The 25,746-nt window shown below is 28.5% G+C and overlaps 1 protein-coding gene across 6 annotated transcripts in view; it reads right to left on the bottom strand.

Annotated features, from left to right (window-relative positions):
• Positions 1-25,746, bottom strand: part of LOC123295446 (lysine-specific demethylase lid-like) — a 110,665-nt gene that overhangs the window by 47,719 nt on the left and 37,200 nt on the right. The window contains exons 1-4 of one of the 6 annotated variants that reach the window (XM_044876806.1): positions 9,997-10,079; positions 1,034-1,105; positions 869-961; positions 617-787 (exon numbers count right to left, since the gene is read on the bottom strand). In XM_044876806.1, the coding sequence (XP_044732741.1) occupies positions 617-787; positions 869-961; positions 1,034-1,048 (279 nt within the window). In that variant the 5' untranslated portion in view covers positions 1,049-1,105; positions 9,997-10,079. Of the gene's footprint in view, positions 1-616; positions 788-868; positions 962-1,033; positions 1,106-3,562; positions 7,656-9,803; positions 9,920-9,996; positions 10,139-25,746 lie in introns of those variants that run through there. The other 5 variants (XM_044876803.1, XM_044876805.1, XM_044876801.1 and 2 more) reach the window with 5 other exon arrangements.

The raw sequence follows: 25,746 nt of genomic DNA, 5'->3' as shown, positions 1-25,746 counted from the left end.
GGAAGATAAACAAACAAACACATACATAAAATACGTAACGTATTATAAAGAATAGGCACCTGTATATACTTTACTCTATAATGTTACGGAGAACAGTGGTGTTTACGAAAAAAATTATGTTATTTTAATTTGCCAGACAGAAATTAGATGGTTTTACTAGCGCGAATTTATCGTTACTTGATGTAACGTCTATCAGATGCAAGACGCAATTTACCACTCGAAATTCAGCCATTCTAAAATAAGATCTCGGAAACGTTTCTAGCTCTCGTATCAATAAGAAACTCATTTGTTTTGTGTTGTTTTAATTTCCTCTCGTCGAACAGTATTAGTTCGATTCTAACGTATAAAACGTATAAACATTATTTTTAATCCATTATAAAATTGCCACACATACTTTGTACATTTTTAATTTGAATATAGATGTTGTGCGGAGTGTCCACCAAATTTTTTGTGTTGATTCCAAAAATTTCAATTGAATAAAATACTTGAATATTTATATGACATTTTTTATTTAAATAAAATAATCGAAAAACATTTCGATCGAATATTTTTTATATGAAAATAGAAACTCATAATTCAAGAATTTAAAAAACAAAATATGAAAACGCAAACATACCTTTTTAATTGCTTTGAAAACATAACATTTGAACACATTAGTAGCGGCATCCCGTGCTATGTAACTGAAAATCTTCATATCCTGTGAATCGTGTGATACGTAGAATATTCGGTAGATGGGATGCGTGAAGAGTATTGCTCGACTTGGACCACCGTCTAACCATTCTTTTTTCTATAAATAATTTTTTTTATATATACAATTAGAATACACATTACAAATATATTTCAGTTTCATTCAAACAGAAGTACATACCTTTTTCTTTTTTCTTAGCATAACCTTTACGCCTTCTATTGATATTTCTATTGTTACTTTTTTCTTTTTTATACCTTTTGCCTTAAACTCATACTGTAATAAAAACAAAAAAATAAAAACTTTAGGTTTTTACATCTATCATTAAATAAGTAAATAAAAACTTACTCGAATTCTTCTCATTGCGGCTACAATTTCTACACGACTTGTTGGACGAGGAACGTCTAACGTACCAATATACTGTAAACAAAATAAAATACAATTAGATTTACATAAAATAAAATCTTGCAAAGTGAATTAATTATTCGTTAAGGACCTAAGTTTTAACTAATTTGAAAGTTTTGGTTGCTCAAATTCTTCGTTTTAGAATTTCAGTTAAGAATTCATTTAAGGATTAAAGCCAAATTGGAGTGATTCAAAGTTTTTCAGTTTTGGCTATTTCAATTTCGGATTGTAATTGTTGTGTTCACAAAACATTATTATTTATTTAAGTCATTAAGATTAATTTTAGCCTTATCAATCCTTACTCCCTCTTTAGAAAATGTATATAACCCAATAGTTAGGCACGATATATCCCTTAAAAATCCTGTAATTTTAGACGATCTTGCAAGTTAAAATTCAATAAATGACGTTTTAATAACGCTTTATTTTAAATCAAAATTACACAAAATTAACAAAACAAAAAAAAAAACAATTCTCATTCTAAAAAAATTATTAACAGATAATAAAAATAACACTTTAAATTAAACATTGAATAAATCAAATTTCTCATGTACATTACAAAATTTTAATTTCTATTTTGATTACACCCTTGTGGAAACAAATCACTTCTCCCTTGTGGAAATAAAACTATCTCTGAAAAAGTCAAAAAAATTCTGAAAACATTGAATGAATTATTAATCAATCATTTAATGACAGAAGATGGTAATAGATTGAGATTCTTTTCGGAAGAAATATTCCGAGTTACTAAAAAATTTTAGAAAATTACTAACAAAGTAGTAGTAACTCAGAATATTTCTTCTAAAAGAATCTCAATCTATTACCATTTTCTGTCATTAAATGATTGATTAATAATTTATTTAATATTTTCTGAATTTTTCAGAGATAGTTTTACTATCTTTTGAGTAGTGTTCCAGAACAGATTTATTTCCGAAAGGGCAAACTTTAATTAACAAAACTATATTACAAAATAAACCACGTTTTGATTATTCAAAACAAATTTCAGAAAAAAAATCGAAAACAAAACTAAGCTTTAAAGTACATTTATTTATTTAGGCAGTTTTTACAGTACTTTTTCATTTCATAAAAAATCAATACAAAACTTTTCCAGACATGTTCTCAAAATCGGGTATAATTTCAATTCTATTTTGCTATTATTTAGTCCCTTTCGTTATTTCTTATTCAAAATCAACAAATTCCATAAATAAAAAGTTTTTTAAATATCTTTTGTACAACGTAATTTTCATTGCACCTTATAACAGCCTAAATGTTTAATTTATTTTATCGATACGAACTTTTTTTTAAGGTTGATTGGACAGTACCCTGCAACTAATAATAAAATGAAGGTGGAAGGTTTTAAGCAACATTATAAAAATCGTTGGTTCGATTTTTTTCAAAAAATTATTTTATACGTAGTTATAAAATAATAACATATCAAAAATTAAGATTTTTATCTATGCATTTTTAATATCAGATCAACCTTAAAGAAGTCAAATATACGTGATAATAGTATATAATCGAATGCAAAGATTCGAAAAAAGAGTAAATAAATTCAAATTGTATCATTAAATATGTAGTATTCTTATTACATATAAGTAGAAGTAGTCTATAAAATTACTGTTCGATATTCCAACAAATCAATTTCGAAATGTTAATTTAAATCTCAAGTTGTCAATTAGTAGGTAATAAATAATAATCAAAAATTTCATATTAGGAATCAATTATATCCAAAAGTGCATCGTTTTATAAATAATCATCGTTTTGTTGGATTCGAAGGTTAGCTTAAACTCAAATTTAACATGTTTATCTTCTTCTAGGACAAAGATGACAACGAAAGAAGAGGATTTTTTCATATCCTATCCAGCTGATAAGTTACCTACTAACTTTTTTAAATCAATATAACTGCATTTTTGACATCATGAAATTCCGATTCATTACAATTTTAGATCCATAAAATCTCAGATTTTCAATAATATCATTTTCAGACTTTCAATAATAAAAAATTTTATAATTCCAGATTCAATTCCTTTAAAATCATACAAAAATTATACTCAAAAATATTTGTTACTTCATTTCATTTACATTTATTCCAACCAGACCTACAAAATTATATGAATTATACAAAATTACTATTCACGGAAAGAACAACCTTTGTTTAAAATTTTTTTTTCAGACACTTAAGACTTACATAGATTTTTATATTTTAAACTTTTTCTACAAATTTTAGGTCGTTCTCAATCCCAATAAATCTTTCTCAATCGTTTAAATCTCAATAAAGTTTATTATTATTTTAATTTGTTTAGGTAAACTAAGAATACGTAATGGACTGAAAGCTTTACATGTTTTTTAGGACGGTATAATTGTATAATTTTGAAGATTTTGTAAGCGTAGCCTTAGTAAAAACAGGAAGATTTACTTTTATGTAAGTTTTATTTAAATATAAATTAACTAATTTAAAGAATTAATTTCTTGCGGTAAACTTTAATAAATACATTCCTTTATTCCCATCTAGATCTTCAAAAAATTAAATTGTAGATGTTTCCTTAGAAAGTTAAACGCCTTTTACAAATACATTGCGGACAAATATACTCTACATCGGGCTTTAAATCTTGGCTAACTAAACCTAAACATAATAAATGATACCATTGTAAACATCTACCTTCACATTGTACCCAATCCACATACTCATCTCTGGGCTTTAAACATTTTTTTGCCCTACATTTCATATGCGGACCCACATATTCTATTGATACCGGCATTTTATCTATTTCCACATTTTCAATACCAGAACTATTACTGACATCTTTATCTTCATCATCGATAGTTAAATCAATTACTTCGTTGTCAAAATTATACAAATTTTGCATTGGCTGGAAAGCTTTTAATAATTCGCGAATTCTCAGAATATCATCGTGAACATCGCTAACTTCAAGTAATTCACCTTCGCGCAATGTATTTGATAAGAATGACGAACATGTAGTATAGTCTGAATTACGTAAATCATTAAATTTTTCAGTAAAATATTCAACTTGTTTCTTCCATTGATAGACACGTCTCATAAAACATTCCAACATATCACCTTCATCTAAATGGACAGCAATTTTTTGTAAATCATTTAGTAGCGCTTCTACTGAAGCTATTGTGGGTCGTTTAGTTCGTTTACAATTAGAACATAAATAGTACGGTTTTGTAAAATTTTTAACACAAGTTATGTGATATAAATTTTTACATAAATCACACTGTATCATTTTGCCAAATTTGGAACGATTACATGTACAAAATTTCAATGCCTGCAAGCTATTAGAAATATTTTTCATATTTTCCTTTTCAGTCTTTTTCATCTTTTCAATTTCCATTAGTTGTGCCCTATTGTATGAATATACAATATTACTTGCTGTTACAGTTTTCGGTTCACCTGAAATTAACAAGGGCAATACAAAACATCGTGGGCATATTAAATCAGCCAGCTGATTTACTGACATTGTAGAATCTTTTGCAAACAAATTAAGAACTCGTTTTTTCCAATCACATGCTTCTTTGTAATCTTTTTCAAAATTTTCCATTTCTGTGAATTTAACCGGCAATTTTTTTCCTTGTTTTACAATCGTTTCCAAACTGAGAAAATTGAATTTCTTATAATTGAAAGCTGTACAAAACTGAATAGCATTTGAGGCTAATTTAAACCAATCCATCACCATTTTATGTGTATCTTGAAGAACACACTGCGATGGTAATTCTACAGGAATTTGTTGCATATCCTTTAATAAAAGTTTCATTTCCTGGGACAAATTCTGAAAAGAAGTTTTTGATTTTAAACACACTTTAACTCGTTGTTCCCAATCCATGCTTCGAGAGAGAAAAGATTTCAAATCTTCAACGATCTTGGATGTTAACTCATTTTTTTCCAAGTTTGAACCAGTTTTAATATAAAATTGTAAATTATTTATGGACATTTTTTCGCCCGCATTAATTCGTTTACATATTTCGTTGCACCATTGTACACTGTGTAACCGAACTTTTAATTGGGTGATGATATTAAAATCAACTGATAATGATGTACTCGAATTAACACAATTTTCAAGCTCATTAATAAGGTCATTTTCATTCAATCTTTTTGATAATAGTACTGTTGCATTATATTGGAATTTTTCTGCTTCTGATATGCGTTTGTTTAGTATATCCACTTCTTGTAACGAACATAATCGAGTTACTTCATCCGATACAGATTTTAATTCTGTTACAGTTATTTGACCTGATAAAGTGTCTATTTTTTCAATATAATTAATACATTTTTCAGCTACATCTATTGTATTTTTGAGTATGTCTAATAACTTACAAAATGGAAATTTTTTTGAAATTGCTTCTAAATATAAATTTTTTAAATCGTTAAAACTAATTGATAATTTTTTATAAACTAATATGTCGCGAACTCTATTAACCCATCGATCAAAGGATTCTGCTTTACATTTTACATTCTGTAATAATTGGGGTAATTCATCCATAGTGTAACGATATTTTAAAATATGATCCTCCGGTGGGCAATCGCAAAGGAGTTTAAAATGTCGAAAACACGCTAATTTCTTTGAATTACATTTACATGTTATTGCGGATAAAAAACATGTAGTATTACAAATCGAACATTGACGATTTTCATCTGCAAGAACCTCAAATGATACACGTTCAACTTTTTTTACACCCCATACCAATAATTGTCTACGAAACTCTTTCTCAATCTTAACCATAGTTATCAAATCTTCATACGTAACAGCAGCAATCGTTAAACTCAATTTATCTGCATTTTCCGCCATTTTACAAACAAGTTCATCATGGGAAAAAACACAAAATCGTCTATAATATGAATAATACTGAATACATTCCCGCCCCATTTTTAACCATTCAGCCGGAGCGAAGTTAACAGCTTCAGCGAAATTATAACCTTGATTAAATCCAGCATGATATGCACGTGGAAACGTTATCACAAATTCACCAGGATACTGATCAATACGATGAACTGGGACACCGGCTTCAATTAAAATATGTGGATTCATTTGAGTTACAAGTTGGTGTAACAAATCCGGTTGTTCCTCAAACAATTCTGAAGCAACTGACATAAATGTCTGCTCAAATTTATCCGCATATTCCCCGGGTACACAATACCACGTTTTTGCTTCACCCCAATGTAAATAATTAATTGAATACGTCCAATGATCTTCGTTATGCCAACAAAATGTAGAAAATAACATTCCTACATACATCCATGGTAATTTTATACCAGAAATATCTCCCGTTAAATAACTTAATACGGAGCCTTCGATGATTGGTATATTATTTAAATTCCAAGGACTGTTAGCGTAGTCAACATCCTCCCCACACAAGTTAATTGATTTTTTAGTCGGAAATGCAGATCCGTGATCTATAGTATGCAGGTCAGCTCCATATTCTACAGTCACTTCGCTATCTATAGATGACATTATATCCCAGTACTTCTGCTCAATCATTTCACTAGAAATTTGACGAATGGGCATTTTAAAATATTCGAATTTAAATTTTTCAGCCTTTTCGCCAAATTGTTGTAAAGTATATTCACGTTCCGCTTGTAAGAATCCAAACGGTTCCATATTTTTATCTATTGCATTAGCAGTACACTCGATACAACACCATTCCCCCTCTGGTATATGTAACAGGGGCGGTTTCAAACAATACAAGTGATAACTAGCCTCACATTGGTTACATAACAACATGACTTCATCGTAATCTCTTTTCTTACAAAATTTGCAAATGTATTCAAATAGTGGATCCTCTGTAGACAAAGATTTACGCTTACGACTTTGAAATGGTTGAATAAAACCTGCCATTTTTGGGCCAGCACCATGAAATTGTAGTCGTTGTAATTCTTTACAAGATTTACCTGGTTTTGATTCAAACAAAGTTCGATGTTCTTGTTGATCAGCAATTTCAATTTCCTTATTTTCGAATTTTGATGAATTTTCTTCATAACCACTGTCATCTTTTTTTGTTTCATCCTTTTTTTGACTCTCTTTACGAGATTCAAAAATATCGTATGGGCAAATGATTTTATTATAATGACTCTTTAAAACATGCCCACACTTTTCTGCAGGATATTCCAATTCTGAGGCAATAAAATCCCATTTTTTGGTCGAAGTTACTATGTAGTAGCCCCCATTGTTCAGTACAAGTTTACGTAACTCGTATAAATCTAAAGGATTTTGTTCAACGATTGGTACTTTTAGCTTTGATCCTTGCATTTCCCAAAATGTGGCCAGTTTATTTAAAAAATTTAATTTAATACGAGTTGATGCTTCTAATTCATTTAAGCGTTGAATACGTGGTATAAATTTTAATTTTTCGATGTCTAATGCAAACGGAGGTTGCCAATTTGATGGTGGGATAATTTTACAAAGTCCTATTTTTTCAACATCACGACGTATTTTGTTCAAATAGCTCATTGGATCTGCAAATTCTTCGAAGGTTGGTCTAAAAACTGGAACCTCTGGTAATTTTCCAAAGCTTTTCTTATTTGACTTAGTGGGTGGAGGCGTAGCCGAAGTTTCTATTTATAAAAATAATTGCTAAGTTTTAGAGAATCTTTATTTTATCCACAAATTTGTAATTGCAATATAAAAAATTATAAAGTTAGTTACAATTTTCTATTATTTTAAAATTTACTTCAACGAAAAGTACCGATCTTACGAACCACGTGATGAAACCTTCGTGTACACCTAGTGTTCAGTTTACATCTAGGCATAGACCTACCACGAGCTGAGTTCATCCAGCTGATTATTTTCGCGGCACAAAAATCTTAAAAATATATTCGGATAGAAACATTTATTATTATTGTCAAATTTTACTGTTTTTTATAGTGTGGTGCTGTAAGCGTCAAAAACTTTCTAATATTAGTTTTTATTTGAATTGCTAGAATATTCCTAATCTAAGGATCTGATAAATGGGTTTGGTATCTAATATAAAAACTATTAGGTTTTATTTCAAATTAAGATAGCCATCACCTCCGATAAAATAGCAGTTATTTCTTCATTTCATTTAAGATGTTTTTTTTTATGAAAATATATTTTTAACATCATAAAAAAAATAAGAAACTTTAAAATTTTTTATTAATTTATGTCAAATAATTATTAATACCATGTATAAATGAAATATATCAAAGTATATTAAGTTTAGTCCCAATTTTGTAATTCTTAAAAATATTGATGCTATGAACAAAATTTTGGTAAAAGTATTCATAAAATCACCTAATTAGTCCATTTCCACTTGCCTGCCCGTCAACACTGTAATTCAAAAACGAAAAGAGATATCAAGCTGAAATTAAAGCGTGCTCAGGATGTAAAAAATTAGTTCGTAAGTGAGCAACATGGTCAGTTGAATCTTGGGTCCGTAAGCCACTCTTGTAAACCGTTAGAGATAGAGCAAAAGTTTAAATGTAAAAAATGTTCCTCATAAAAAAATAAAGAACTTCTGAGGGCGCAAATTGAGCATTATAGTATGTATAGTATTTGAGAATATCAGTTATGTGTGTGACTACCCAAAAGTGACTGTCTTTCTTTACTTACAGGACGATAAATTACAAACGATTTCGTGATCAACACCGTCTATATACGGTATTTCAACAATTAACTCAGTCAATTGTTTGTTTTCACATGTTTTTTCAAATTTTTGAACAGTTCAAAATATCACTTTTCTGATCTTTGAAATTCTTTGACAAATATTTAAAAAAATTGTTTATCATCGGAGACGTGGGTACTTAATAAAACCGGTAGGTAGAGTATGCTGGAAAACTGAAGCTGAATAACCAAAACACTTTGTATCAGGCTGTTCTACCTACATGGTCGAACGCCGAACCAAAAATAATATTGTATTGTCCAAACCCTCACTTGACCGGTTCTATAGATTCGAATACAACATTTCCACGGTAACAATATCAAAAATAAATTTTAGTCTCATTCGAAAGAAATGGTTATAAATAAAATTATTCGACACTTAAATAGAAAATCGATGTAATTAATTATTGAAGAATTCAAATACCCTCTCAAGATTATTCAACTGAAATGCTACTTAATGTAGCGCATTTGTTTATAATAATTGGGGTAGGTAAACATATATAAATTTCCATTATAATAGAAAATCAATTTATCTCTGAATATTTAATTACCTAATTTAAGGATATTCTTAACTATCAAAACACTATTGACATAAAAATATTGCCATACATTACTCTATTTTTATTATACGCATATTTTAATCAAAATGTTTTAGATTTGCAGAAAGCTTTTTTACTAATCATCAATTCATTTTCTGGCATGATGTTACTCCATTAATAAATAAACTTAAATTGGGAATTTTAGGTATAACATTATTTTCGTTTTTATCAGTCTTACGAATGACATAATGTTACCATCTTTTATTCTATTAATAACAATTATTATTACTTTTAAAGATTCAATTTAACACAAAAACTTTTCAAGGTTTTGATAATCAAATGGTTGATTATAATTTGAGAAATAAAAGTAATAAATTATGAATCAATTTGCATAAGCCTGAGAAACCTAATTAAAATAGACAATTTATTCGAAGAATCACTAAAAGCTTTTTACAAATCATCTATCCTAGAAATTAATTTTAATGGTCAATTTATCGATTGCAATTACAAATCTGTATATTTAAAATAATTAATCAATATTTTTACCTTTAGTTAATTCGTCCATCATACATAACTTTTTCACACTTACAGTTTACACTTTAGTTTCTGATTCTGTTGAATCAACAAATCTCGATTCTAAAACAAAAGTGCAGTTCTGCAAACTTTAATGTAAATAAACCACTAAATAACGTTTTTAAAATAAATATTTTTTACTAATTATGATTTGAAAAATAATTACCTATGATTATTTATTTACTGTCCATAATTATTTTTTTAAACGTTATCGAATATTTATTTCACATAGTACAAATACTAAGAACCAATAAGTTTGTTTAACAAGACCATGAAAATAAATATGACATTTTAAGAGTGAAGATGATGACACTCTTTTGAATTGTTTTGGTTTTATTACGAACAAGTTCAAACTAGAGATTTTCAGGATTATATTATTATTTACAGTGGTGTATTTTAACTGTGGTTTATGTATCATAATATTACACATCGGATAGAATAGATGATACCCCCAAATGAGAACTAAATAAATAATAGATTCTCTGTATTATACCCTTTATAAACATGTTAAATCCAATTTTATTACATCATGATATTTTGTAGGTTTGGAAATTTCTTAATACAATTACTTTGAAGGATCATATAAATCAAAGGGTTTTATGTTACTTTGAAGAAGGTATTTAGGAGCTTTAACCAAAATTTATCCTTGAGCTTTATCGAATTGAAATACGATATTAATAATTGTTTGCTATTTTTTAATTGTAGTAAAATGGCATTGGCTATTAATCGTTCATTAAAAAATTTCGGAAATTTCGTTCGTTAATTTTAAATTTTCAAGAACCAACAAGAGACAATTTACATATTTTGATTTCATTACAATCGCAAATCTAATTGAATATTAAAAAATTTCTAAACTAAAATTTTGGTACAGGTTTTCATAAAATCACCTAATTAGTTTATTTTCGGTCGTCTGTCCGTGGACACGATAACTTAAAAACGAAAAAGATATCAAGCTGAGTTCGTAAATGAGCAACATTACATAGGTCAACTAAATCTTAGGTCCATAGGACCCATCTTGTAAACCATTAAAGATAGAACAAAAGTTAAAATGTAAAAAATGTTCCTTATAAAAAAATAAACAACTTTTGTCGATGATTAGAAACAAAAATCGGTAAAACTAGTCTCAAATTACTGAAAAATTCTTGAACAGTGTTCAAAATAATGTGACTATTGATATTTTGAAAGCGCGCGGTATTTTTAAAACGGTTTGATTACTGTTATGAAAAAATTTGCATAACACTCAAAACCAACAAAAAATTTGATAGGCTTAACTCTTTCTTGGTAAAAGTTTAAAAAAGCATGTGAAAAACATTTTAAATTACTTAAAATATGAAAACAGGGAATTTTCGTTGTAATTTTCGTTATCGAATAACTCCTATTAGTATTACTTCATCATGACACTTCTAAAACCAATTGATATTAGATGTCATGTAAATAAAACTATTATGAATAATAGTTCTTCTCAAGTGTATTTCAAAAGTAAAATTAACTTGGTAATTAAAAATCATAATTTCAAATATATATAAAATTTTAGTAGTGATCATAATGTCGTTATTATGTCATGAGTTATTTTTGACCTGTTTCACATAAAGACGATATTAAAAAACGTCATTAATGTTGTAAGTATTGTAAAAAGTTTGTGTTATAAAGTATTGTAAAAAGTTTGTGTTACAGAAACGAAATCAAAAGAGTTATTTTTATTTCTTTCACCAGTGTAGTCACAATCAATTTATAATAATGTTATTGCTAGAGATTATTTAAAAAACAAACTATTACGTAGAAATTCAAAGGTTATATCTTTGAATTACTTTTCTTAATAGAAATATTTATTAATCAATCAAAAGTTTTTATGTTCGATACTTTGGTGGGACATATTCCAAGTCTAAATTGATTCAATTTGATAATATCTATCAGACATATCATATTCCATTTCAAATTAATTTTATTATATTTATTGAGTTTAGATTTGTATTTTGGATTAGAAATATCGTACCTTGATGAGATTATAATCAAATGATAAACTCAAAGTTATAAGCGCAGAGCGTTATTCACTTAAGCGAAAAAATATGTTTATATACATTTATTATTTACTGCGTAAAATAAAAGCTTTTAAAAAGTATTGTTTAGGTTAACATTTTATATCAAAGGTTACTTTAGCTCAATCAATTCATCAATTGGTTTTAGAAGTTTCATGATTTCTTAATATTTGAATCCTCCTTTTTATTGTGAAATTTTGATAACCTCATAACCTTAGTAGAGTGACAAAGTTAAAAACTAAATTAAACCGACAAAGGTAAAAATTCATTACATTCAAATTTATGTTTGATTTAATTTAAAGACAAAATTTTACGAATGAATGGAATTTTGCATAATAATAAACAAAAATTTATTATGCAACAATTGTGACATATAAAATTATTTGAATTTTTTATTTATAAAACATTTTATAATTTATAAATATAAATGGATCACACCAGATGTTCTAATTCGTCTGAATCCGACCACTAAATTAAAATATTACAGTAAAACCATTATAAATTAAGTTAGGCTTTCTTACAAGAGGTGAGACCTCCTATATTTATTCTATTTAATACAATATTGAGACGTTTGAGTGTCTATTTAACACAATATAATGCTCGCGTGATCTTAACCTTAAAAGCAGATTAAGTTGTATTAAAAAATCACCCCAACCCCCTCAAATTGTGTTGATAATAAATAAAGTAAATAATACAAGAGTAGGTACCTAACACAAACAAAATTGGATTAAAATTGTAATTATTATTCATATATTCGCTGTTCATTAAAAGGTATCAAAACGTACCATATTGGCAATTTTGATAAACCAAGTATGTAATCCTACTAAATTTGGGTAATACTTTTCAAATTTGTGATCAAAATTAACCTAGCTCTAATAAGTTTTGAGAATTTGGAGTCCTGGTCCCGGAATTAAACATATGAGTGTCAGATAGCGAAAAACTGACATCGCAGCTGAAAAGAACTACCCAAAATTAGTGGGTTTCAAAAAAATTCCAATAAGATCGGATAAAATTTGCCTGTGTTATGAAAAAAATCAAATTTTTATACTTTATGACGTCATCAAAATCCAAAAAATTTAATTTTGCTCTATCACATCCAAATTTTATCCAATTTGGATAAGTAAAGTATGTATTCCTACAAAATTTGGGTCATACTTTTCAAATTTTTGATCAAAATCAACCTATCTCTAATACGTTTCAAGAATGTGGAGTCCTGGTCCCTGAATTAAGCATATAAGTGATAGATAGCGAAAAACTGACATCGCAGCTGAAAAGAACTACCCAAAATTAGTGGGTTTCAAAAAAAATTCCAATAAGATCGGATAAAATTTGCCTGTGTTATGAAAAAAATCAAACTTTTATACTTTATGACGTCATCAAAATCCAAAAAATTTAATTTTCCTATATCACATCCAAATTTTATCCAATTTGGATAAGTAAAGTATGTATTCCTACAAAATTTGGGTCATACTTTTCCAATTTTTTATCAAAATCAACCTATCTCTAATACGTTTCAAGAATGTGGAGTCCTGGTCCCTGAATTAAGCATATAAGTGATAGATAGCGAAAAACTGACATCGCAGCTGAAAAGAACTACCCAAAATTAGTGGGTTTCAAAAAAAATTCCAATAAGATCGGATAAAATTTGCCTGTGTTATGAAAAAAATCAAATTTTTATACTTTATGACGTCATCAAAATCCAAAAAATTTAATTTTGCTCTATCACATGCAAATTTTATCCAATTTTGATAAGTAAAGTATGTATTCCTACAAAATTTGGGTCATACTTTTCAAATTTTTGATCAAAATCAACCTATCTCTAATACGTTTCAAGAATGTGGAGTCCTGGTCCCTGAATTAAGCATATAAGTGATAGATAGCGAAAAACTGACATCGCAGCTGAAAAGAACTACCCAAAATTAGTGGGTTTCAAAAAAAATTCCAATAAGATCGGATAAAATTTGCCTGTGTTATGAAAAAAATCAAACTTTTATACTTTATGACGTCATCAAAATCCAAAAAATTTAATTTTCCTATATCACATCCAAATTTTATCCAATTTGGATAAGTAAAGTATGTATTCCTACAAAATTTGGGTCATACTTTTCAAATTTTTGATCAAAATCAACCTATCTCTAATAGGTTTCAAGAATGTGGAGTCCTGGTCCCTGAATTAAGCATATAAGTGATAGATAGCGAAAAACTGACATCGCAGCTGAAAAGAACTACCCAAAATTAGTGGGTTTCAAAAAAAATTCCAATAAGATCGGATAAAATTTGCCTGTGTTATGAAAAAAATCAAATTTTTATACTTTATGACGTCATCAAAATCCAAAAAATTTAATTTTGCTCTATCACATGCAAATTTTATCCAATTTTGATAAGTAAAGTATGCATTCCTACTAAATTTGGGTCATACTTTTCAAATTTTTGATCAAAATCAACCTATCTCTAATAGGTTTCAAGAATGTGGAGTCCTGGTCCCTGAATTAAGCATATAAGTGATAGATGGCGAAAAACTGACATCGCAGCTGAAAATAATGACCCAAAATTAGTGGGTCATTCATCATAAGGATTGTGTGTGGATGGAAGTCCTTTAACGAGGTTCCACTGTACTTATACCAGATAAAATTCACCGACTTATTTCGACTTTTTATCGCATATTCATATAAATATTACCATTTCCCGTAGTGTTTCAGAGTATTTGAATGTTTACGTTTTTATGTGGACGATTCGTAAAATTTATTAGTTCAAATATTTTAGTTCATATGACGGGAACATTTATTTACAATTGCCTTTATTATATTCACAATTTTAATGTAAATATTTTTATTTATAAATTATTTGTGTACTTGTATAGTTTTAAAAATACAGATTCCAACCAATAGAAATACGTAGAATGATTCAAAAAAATTTTACTTAGTTTTAGCAGACGATAGACAAAAGTAAAAAGTTAGCAGAAACTGTTTGATAGTATCTTGTTCGTGCTCACCACGAAGGAACATTATTATTCTATTAGCCTTTTCGAATGCTCACTATACTGAATCATTCTTCTTCCAGCCTCTTGCATCGTAAGTTTTTGATGTCGCTCTCCGCTGATGAAGAGCCATCATAATGAAAAGCGGTTTTCTTTAGATAAGGATTTATTGAATGCTTATGAAGCAACAACAGTTTCACAAAGGAGTAGTCGGAGATCATACATAAAAAGTGGTTTGATCGCATGCTTTTGCAAGATTTATGTAACATCCGGGCTGTATTAACACCTATTGGTTGATTGAGTCAAACTTGATAAGAAACTGGTTGATTGATATTTCGAACAAAGAGACAAAAATTACTTCATGTTTTGAAACAAAATAATAATAACTGCCTAATTAACTTTGTTAATTGTCTTAATAATACAAGATGCTACAATACGAATGATAATAATAAGTGCAGTTGGTTCGTTGTAGGGTTATTAACCTTTAAAGTGTTGTGGTACAAACAAACAGACAATTTCGCAGAATAATTATTTTTATAAAAATCTATTATATACTTCAGAAAACATGCTTTTCTGTATGCAAGCAACTAAAGCTGTAATAAGTATACAGAAGAAACTTAGTTATAATAAAAAAATTATCATCATAGATACATATACTCTATAGTACTAGAATTTCTAGAAGATATTTTACTTTGATGTAAAAATGTAAATGCCGGCATAAAAAATGTTGAATTTACCTACTATGTTCACCTACCTTGAATTTTTATATACATATCGTACGTGACAGTATTAAAAATATCTATGAATTAGTTATTTCTTGAATATAAACTTTTTTTTTCTTTAGTTTATAAAAAAAAAGCTTGACATTTCACATTTAAGGTCAAATCGATGTTAAGTATAAACAAATAGTGTTTATTATTTACTAAATAATAACGACACGTCAATTCTAGCCAGACTGTTTCTTGGATAATTTAAAACGATCGTCTATCGAGAAAAAAACAAAAAGGCGGAGTTCCCGTAAATATATATTTTTTTGGAAGCAATAAATTAATAAAATAGTTCTCATTTTCTCTAAATTCAGAAAGTGCTAATCGATTGAAAGAAACACGTCTGAATGGCAAATCAGCCTATCGATTAAGGTGTTTTTTTACGAGGTTGGAGTTGACAAACTATGATCATGAAGCTTTGTGTCCTCCCGAATGATGATTCTGGCTAGCCCTATTTCTCAAGGCTTTAGGCTTGGAGTATTTGGCAAAATTTGCATAAGGTTCTTTATCCACCAAGACAAATTATATACACTTCGAAGTTTTACAGACTCAGACTTTTAATAAGCTTATTATATCTGACTATATTTAATAGTCTTATATAATTTACTTCTAGGCATAGCGAAATTAACTGACTGTGGAAGGATACACGCGCATCGCACACACATAATATTTTACATTTGTATTTGTATGGTATATTATGGTCATTTCTTTGAACATCATATAGCTGGGCAAGTTAAAGCATGGGTAGTTCGAATCCAGCAGCAGTCAATAAATTTTAAAAAAAATTTATTATCACATGTAACTATTGGATTTTTCTTTATCTATTTCATTTTTGTTATCTTGAACGTTTCTTATTTAATTTTTTGATAACTCTGTATTGTTTTAATTACGAGTTGGCTAGCTTGAGTTTGGCAACTATAGAGAAGTTGGTGGGTTCTAAAGTTTTTAGCCCTTGTGTTCAAAAATGGTACACTATCGATTGCATCCTCCACCCCTGGTAAGTTTTATATAAGACTATTAATAGTCTTATATTTGATAGTCTCTGGATGGAGCCAGTCATTTTATAGAATTGGTTTATGAATAGTTACACCCAACTGTATTGGCGTTGTAATGAAAACGTTGTAATCGACTTCCAACGAATAAGATACTTATACTAATTTTTAATACTTAATAGAATAATAATAAATTTAATATCGATATCCGATACTAATAACTAGGTTAGACAGATAATAACCAATTAATAAAATGTCATAGGTTAGCCTGTTAGGTATTACATTTTGCATCAAATGAAGTTACAAATTAAACAAAAATTAAATAAAGTGATACAATCAAAACAGTTTATCTAAAATTATCAACAGTTAAATAAATACAACAAAGTTTATGGTATAAAGTTTCTTAAGTGTTTGTTTATAGTTTTATCTAAGAATTTATCTTTAATATAAGTTATATAACTCTATGATTAAAATAATGATACGTTTTCTTTCTTCTTCAGTACCTTTGACGCCATTCGTTGCGTTGCAGTGCGTCATACACACATAATTATATAATTAACTTTTCTCATTATAAAGATTACAAAACGTCTCATTGTAATAATCTCTTCAACTTTTTTCAAGTAATTTTATCACCAAAAATGTTTTTAAGAGTTCTTGTGTGTATAAAATTCATTCATTCGATATGTTACGTTAAGTTTTAAGGTTAGTTTTAATACAAGTATTTTAATGATAAAACAAAAAAAAAAATTGTTCCTTATCGCTTTTTTAATGTTTTAAAAGGATGTGTACATCAACGCTCATGAAAAAGTGTGCATAGAATTTTTAAATGACTTGATTTTCCTACTTGACTATTCTATTCTCAAAGTAAAAGAAATATAAGTGTAAAATAAAATATGATAAAATATTAAATATTTTTATGATGATCATCGTTGAAAGAATTATGAGTATCATATAAAAATTATTATTCAGTATAGTCCCAGTTGTACGGAAGCCTGAATGTCTCACTGTCAATTTATGAGAAAATGACGCTACGGCTACACTAGCTTATTTTTTCAGTGTGTACTACCCACAAGTATAAAACCAACTATAGTTCATTTTCAACAAGTGCACTTGTTTCTTGTGTTTCTTACCTCCCCTAGTGATGTCGTCTAGCGGATCTTTTTTTAATGTTCTGAGGAAAAAGGCTCAGGCTCAGTTCACTTGTCTTTAAATATTTTCAAATATTTTAGAAATAAAAAGAATACCTCTCTCATTTATTTTAAAATGGTTTTGTTACGTATTGATGACGGTTATAGGAGCTTGTTCTAGTGGAGAATACGTTAAAATGACCTTGGTAGAGTATATTTCTCACAGTATACCTAGGTACATTATAGAAGATAGACGAACAACTTTCAGATTCTCAGTGGACCAGAACAACTGCAGCAGAAGCACACCATCACTAAAATAATAGATTTCATCTCTTATATAATGAAGAATATATTATGGAAAATTATTTCTTCTTCGTAACAGGTGCATGTGCTTGGTTTCTAATTAAAGCTCGTTTTAAAGTACTGTATTTTATATGTGTTCGATATTGATTAGTTGTTAAATTTGTCTTTTAAACTAACATATATTATCTGGATAATGTATAATTTTATAATATACTTTATTACTAGTAAGTGTACTAAGTTGCTTGTAGGAAAGTTTTTTAATTAATTTTCTTCAGTTTTCATAAAAAGTAATTTAATTCAAATATTGACAGGAACAAAGTACCTATGATATGCCCAAGTAGAGTAATAAATTGAACTTCCATAGTTGTGCTATATTTCAAGTTTCAAGAAGGAAATGGTACGTTTTATCACACTCGATTTTCTAATCCTTTCACAAACGAAGTTAGTTTTTGAAAATCTTTAGAAGTACGCAAAATATGAACGTTTAAAATTCCCAATTAAAAAAAGAGGAAGATATAGATTAGTGACATCATTGTTAGCGATATCACCATACAGATACATATAAAACTTTGTTTTGCTAAAAGGAGATGGGCAACAATCTTTGAATGCTTATAACTTCTTTGTTTTTTAATCAATTTTAATTTCATTTTCAAATTTGTCATGGTATCAAGTCTAGTTTTACATTTTTACTAGCTGTTAAACCCGCTTCGCTGGGTTGTTTTTGCACATTTAAATATCAAAATTGTTAAATGAAAGACTTTTTTTTTAATTCTCTCTGTGTGTACGGAACAGTAAGATTTTTTTGGCCGATCCCAATATTATGTCTACACTCTCTGTGTGTACGGAAAAGTAAGGGAAAGATCGATAGAAACCCATGGAACATTCCAGAATATTCGAGAAAGTTCTAGAAAATTCGATAGAAATCCATAGAACATTCCAGAATGTTCGAGAAAATTCTAGAAAATTCGATAGAAATCCATAGAACATTCCAGAATGTTCTTTAATCCTTTCGTTATTGCAATACAATACACCTTTACTTCAGTTTTATATTCTGAACCAAAGCCAGGTGTAATCATTTATATTTCATTATAAACCAATAAAAAGTGGTTTTTATGATTATATATTTTAATTACAGTTTTTCGTTAATCATCAGTACTTTTAAATTCATTATCATTTACTCACATGTGTTTTTAATATTATAACAAATTATTATAAAAAAAATGACGTATAATTTTGTAAAATGAAAAGTCCATTGAACTTCTTCACTTTACAATTTATTTATATTAAAAACATACTCTCTGTGTAACAATAAACATTTATTATTTACCATTTCAGGTATAACAATATGAACGATATAAAAAAGTAGTTAAACAACAACCTTGACTTTTATTATAAATATTACTGAATTATTACTTTAGTTTGTTCTATGTGAGTTATCATCTTGAAGTTGTAAGATAACTTATTTTTTCAATTGAAATTAAGGAGGTTTTTATATACATACAGTATTCATCCTGTATTTTGTTTTGAAGATCATGGCATGAGTATGGCGATTTAAAATGATTACGGGAACCATACTCTTCAATAAACTAGCTGCCGTTACCTACTCACTTAGTTCAACAATTTAAAAAAAAAATAGAATAGCTTTGAAAATAACCGCTTGTTTTCCTTGATCTTATTTGCCAACCTATCCTGTCTAATTTCGATCATCGCCCTCAGATACCCGAAGGTAAATTTTCAGTTGCTAAGGCATTGAAATTCCAAAGGACTTCCGTATTGGACTAGGATGCACAATTTTTGCTTACGTAGTAAAAAACATCTTCGATGTCAGTCACACCTAGTCAATTTGAAAATCTAATAAACAAAAAGTGAAAACAAACAATTGATTGAGTTAATTGTTGAAATACCATGTATAAACAGTGCTGATTACAAAAAATGTTTCAAACAAAAATTGTTTATTTTTTTATAAGAAACATTTTTGATACTTAAACTTTTGTTCTATCTCTAACGGTTTACAAGATGGGTCCTACGGACCCAAGACTCCATTGGCCTATGTAGCTCATTTATGAAATCGACCTCACTTTTTACTTCCTGAGAATTTCAGCATGATATCACAGACGGACGGGCGAACAACCGAAAACGGACTAATTAGATGATTCTTTGAACACCTATACCAAATTTTTTTCGTAGCATCAATATTTTTAAGCGTTACAAACTTGAGAGTAAGCTTAATATACTATGTATATTTCATATATACAAGGTATAAAAATTCATTATTACTATTTATTCAACAACTTAGACACATCTATAAGACTTCAGTCTCCTTAATATAAATCTTCACTGCGAGTTAACATAACCACACAAACTACTTCCACTCAGACAAATCCATTAATGGGCATTGATGAATCTAACAATCCAATCTAGTTTGTATTATTTTTAGTAGTTAGTTGCATTCTTCATAAGATCTGGTGCCTGCCTAAGAGGTATATATCACTTTCTCAATTATTTTAGTCACGAATCAATCATTTCAACTTCCACAATGTTTTTATTACAATTATGGATATTTTGTCTAATGGTATACCGTTAGAATTTAGAAAAAGTGTACACGAAGATTTATCTCGAATGATTTCCTGAAGAACTATTTACTACTTTCTATAACTTTTAGTTTAATTGTAAGTAATAGAGAGCCGTAAATATCTTAAAATTTCGGAATCCATGGCCGCCAGTTAATGAATCTTTATAAAAACTGCTCGACTGTATTGTTTACAGCTGACATATTCCAATTAACTTTGTGTAGGTACTGGCAACATGCTAAATTTCTAGCCGTTTTTCATTTTCATGGTTTTTTATAGTACTTCAAAAGTATATGGTATACTTTCTTAAAAAAAATTCAAATTGTTCAGTTATTTGACGAGAAATGCTGCGAATTTCAATCACCAATCACTCGAAAAGTATTGACTTTTCAAAATATGTTTCAATGACACTTTTTGTAAGAATTCATTCCTATATCGATTCCCGTTGCCAGTGGGATCCCACCCCCTGAGTATGAGAACAAAAATTTTTTACTTCTTTATTTCAGTTTTTAACAATGCAGGCGAACAGTTTTTATAAAGATTCATGGATTGGCCCTGAATTCCGAGGTATAAATCTTACGGCTCTCCACTAAAGTTTAAAAGTTGAAATAAATTTGTTTCTAATGAGTAATTTAATTGTTTTTTGTGAGTGGCGCTTAACGGTCAGTGTACTAACTTGGCTACTAATATATGCGGCTGGCTTGTCTAGCAAACTTCCGTTAGGTTAATTTAAACAAAATATTTCTAACGATGACTAATACAATATTGTAAATGGGCAACGATCCGCGAACTATGTTATCATAATACATAAAGGTTTGCACGCAATTGATACTGTGTATAAGGGCGTTATAATATCGTCGATTTTGAGTGAAACATACAAAAATATAGAGTCCACTCAGTTATGGATGATATGATAATTTTATAATTTACCTAAATTGCGACCCACAAAGTTCGACGATCTTCATTCGATGATAGTACACGATTTAGCTAGTCTTGGTTTCCAAGCTTGACCATTAAGTCAAGCTCACTCTTTCAAGGATTTTGAGACCATTTTCACATACTGAATAAAAAACTCGATAAGATAGAAAATGAAATTCAAAAAATTAAGATAAAACGATATTCTTCCGGTATATCTATATATTAAATTTTTAGTATACAGTGTGTCCAAATAAGTCGGTACCATATACAAAACTTTTTTCTCATTTGTTTTATGAAAATGGTTATAAAAAGTTATGCATGACCTAGAACGCAATGTTAAATAATCAGATTTCAAGTTTTTGCATTCGTATACTACGGTTTGTCGAAAAAATGTAAATTTTGCCCAAGAATCAGTGCAACCTAGATTAAATGTTGATTTGAAGTATTCTGGGGACATAAATTCCCAATGATAATACAGAGAAGAATTGTAGAAAATAATGAAATCTATTTTTTATGGTAGATGGATAATATTACATTTCTGACTATAGTTTTCAATTAGGATAAACTTTTCTCAATAAATATTGTCAAAAGTGTATAAAATAAAGGTACCTACTTTACTCTTGGGCAAAATTTACATCAAACATTAAATTCGACAAACCTCGTATACGAATGCACAAAATTGATATATTTTTTTTATCAAGAATAACTGTTTTTCATAAAACAAATAATAAAAAAGTTTTCCAAATGGTACCAACTTAATTGAGCACCCTGTATACAAATAAAAGTGTGAAAATAATTTTTTACTGAAAAATAAATGATTTATTATGGTATCTAGACGATTGAAAATTCCCATAGGAATAAAAATACTTTTATAATATAAAACTGTTGTTATCAGATAAAAACAATGTGGAAAATTATTTAAATAATTATATGAAAGATGAACATCACTTGAAATAAGTTTTAAATAAATAATTTAATAAAATTATTAATTGTTTATTTTATAAAACCAATCAAATATTTATATAATATTTTATCTTCGTTTTATGAGATTTTCATCTTTTATTTATTAACTTAAATGAAGTAATTTTAAATGACTGAGACGCCTATAAAATAATAATTGCTTCTCTTTGAAATAGAATAAAGTTCATTCAATTGACAAGCTATAATCGAATTAGTCAAACAAGAGAGTCAATAATTTACACAGAACCATTTTGAAAGAAACTTATTCGGCCAATAATTTCCTGATTTAGTAAATTCTTGAATTCATTCATGAATTACATTTTGATTTTCCTTAAGTATCTAATACTTAACTATATACCAGAAAGTAAATAAATATGTAAAGTGAATTTTCTGAATTGATTTTTCTGCAATAAGAAAAATTAAAATCAGTCATGCAAACTCTAAATTCGTGTTGACTTGTGATAGATAACCAGGGAAAAATTAAATACTGCGTCGAATCGTTACAAGTTCATCTATCACTTGTAAAATATTTTTTATCATTCGAATAAATAAAGAAAATTAAAAAACCGTATTTTCATGATGTAAATATTAATTACTAGCTTGATACCTGCCCGCTTCACTGGTCTTCATACTACATCAAGTAAAAATCACCGCTTTATAGCCCCTACCTCTCTTGATCTCACTTTTTCCTCTTCCATAACACTTGAAAAAATTGCTTTAAAAAGCTAAAATATTTGCACAATTTTTTTTAAGTGTAAAATAGTCATAATTCATTGAATATCTCAGAAAAAAGGCCATGAATTGTTTGATATTTACTATTATACATTTTTACAGAAATCTTTAATTTATGGTTTAAAATGATTATCATGATTATCTTAGATAGAGCAGTAAAATGTCAAAATAAATTTAATTTTTTAAATATATCTTTATAAATTATAGCTAATGTTTTATTCTGATGTATGAGCTATATTGCTGTTAAGTTTCATCTAAATCCATTCGCTAGTTTTTGCGCGAAAGCGTAACAAACAAACAAACATCGTTACTTTCACATTTATAATATAATAGGGAAATAGGGATAGGGATAGGGATTTGATAAATAAATAATAAGTATGTAATGTGTGTAAATACGTATATACCTAATTATCACATAATAGTCCCATCAAATTAGATGAAATTTCATATGATTTACTAAAGTTTTGGGTGCCAATTATTAACTTTTACGTGTAGAGTAAAAAATATGCGCAGAAAAAAGGGTGATTTCGGAAAAATCAACAATTTTTTGCAATTTATTCGAAAACTATTCACTTACGAGAAAAAATAAGCCTTTCAAAAGTTATTGGGCGTAAAAATTTCCGATCGATTTATATGTATCTTATCTTTCATATTTTCTGAAAAATCTACATTAATGTACATTTCCAATTTTTCGTGTTTTAGGTGTTGTTTTTTTTTTCCTAACAAGTGAAATTTAAAAAATTTAAATAACCCCCGACAAATCGATTAATTCCTTGTAAATCGATTTTTGGAACGAGTCGATTCGACCGGTCGGAGGCTACGATGCCACTGAGAAACACACAGACGCACATACATAGCGGTCAAACTTATAACACCCATTTTTTTTTAAATTGTGGAAATTGTTGATTTTTCCGAAGGCACCCTATTAATTTTTTCTTCGCACATGAAAATTTTTATTCTTCAGGTAAAAAGTTAGAAATTATAGATTGCATTGCTGCACCCAAAACTTAGGGAAACACCTAATTTGATGGACTATTCATGCATACACACACACACATTCATATTTATAAAAAGCGTTCCAAAGTGTATTTTCATGCGTATATAATATAATTACATGTGATTTTATGCAAATGATTGCACAGGAAAACCATCAAACTGGAAAACTCGACTAAAGTTTGTGTGAGAGACTGTATGTCTATCAATCTAATACGTATTACATACATGTAAAGAGAATACGTTATAGATGAAATAAATGCAATTATAAATACAAATCTACACTACGATTTCCAATTTTATGTTGTTTACTGATAATTAATTATAAATCTCGTACCTCATATTGAAAAATTTATTATGAACGCCACAATACATCTATATATAGGGTATAAAATAATACAGACATGTGTGGCATTTAAAAATGCTCGGATTGAATAAAAATAGAGCATGTTATTTTATGTCTTTCTGATCAATAGTTCTTATGAGCACGAGAAAATCGCATGCACCTTTTCAAGTTACAACCCTTGCATTGAAATCCGAAAACCGCGAACAAAGTTATTTTTTGTGCTAAACACAAAGCAAAAATGAAGGATCAAGTTTCTTGACATCTTACTTGGTTTTCGAGATATTGAACACTGAAAGTAAAATAGTACCTGAATGACCGAGCTTTTATCATTATTTATTTAAAATAAAATCTAGCTAGACTGATTTTTCGCACCCGAATCCCCTGCATACTAAATTTCATGAAAATATTTGGACCCGTTTTCAAGATTAAAGTTTCCGAAAGAAAACGACGTTTTCTTAAAATGAAACCTAACTAGATCGATTTTTCGCCTCTAAAACCCCTGCATATTATGCGTGTGTTACTTAACAACGCCATCTACCAAAACGTAGCTTAAGTGTTTCAGTGTCAGTAAGGCAGTTAGTTCCCCTAAAAATAATAATAGTATTACTACTCGCCAATAGATGGCAGTAAGAGTTACATTTTTCAGTTTTTCCTGAAAATACGGATAAAACAACATTTTATAAAAATGAAGCTAGATCGAATTTTCGCCCCAAAAAACCCTTGCATACTTATGGAGTTTGATGAAAATCGTTGAAGCCGTTTCCGAGATTGATGATAGTATATCTTATATATACCAAACTTACTCTCTACGACTTTTTTTGAAAGTGTTACATTTTCAAATGAGCATGAGCCTATCTAGAAAAATTATTTTTTATAAGTGACGTTCAACCAATGTTTAACGAGTTTTACAAAACGGTAGATGGAGAAGAAGGAAAAATAAAAACAAAACATTACTACAAGCAGTATGTTGTGAAAATTACTTATTTCATTGAGATAATATTATTTAAGATGATTTGAAAGAGCGAAAAGATCTAGTATTTGATAAAAGTAATAAATGAAACAATGGATTATCCTTTAATGCTTTAACCTCTCACAACATGTAGAATAAAAATATATAAAAGGCTGGATGTCTTGATAACTATAGACAGTATATACATACAAAGAAAATTAGAGAAAAAAACGTCGAGAAATGAAA

The sequence above is a fragment of the Chrysoperla carnea genome, chromosome 3 (genome assembly GCF_905475395.1).
Source record: "Chrysoperla carnea chromosome 3, inChrCarn1.1, whole genome shotgun sequence".
Taxonomy (NCBI): Eukaryota; Metazoa; Arthropoda; class Insecta; order Neuroptera; family Chrysopidae; genus Chrysoperla; species Chrysoperla carnea.
Note: the sequence above shows the minus strand (reverse complement) of the source record. Positions and strands in the feature narration are given on the sequence as shown.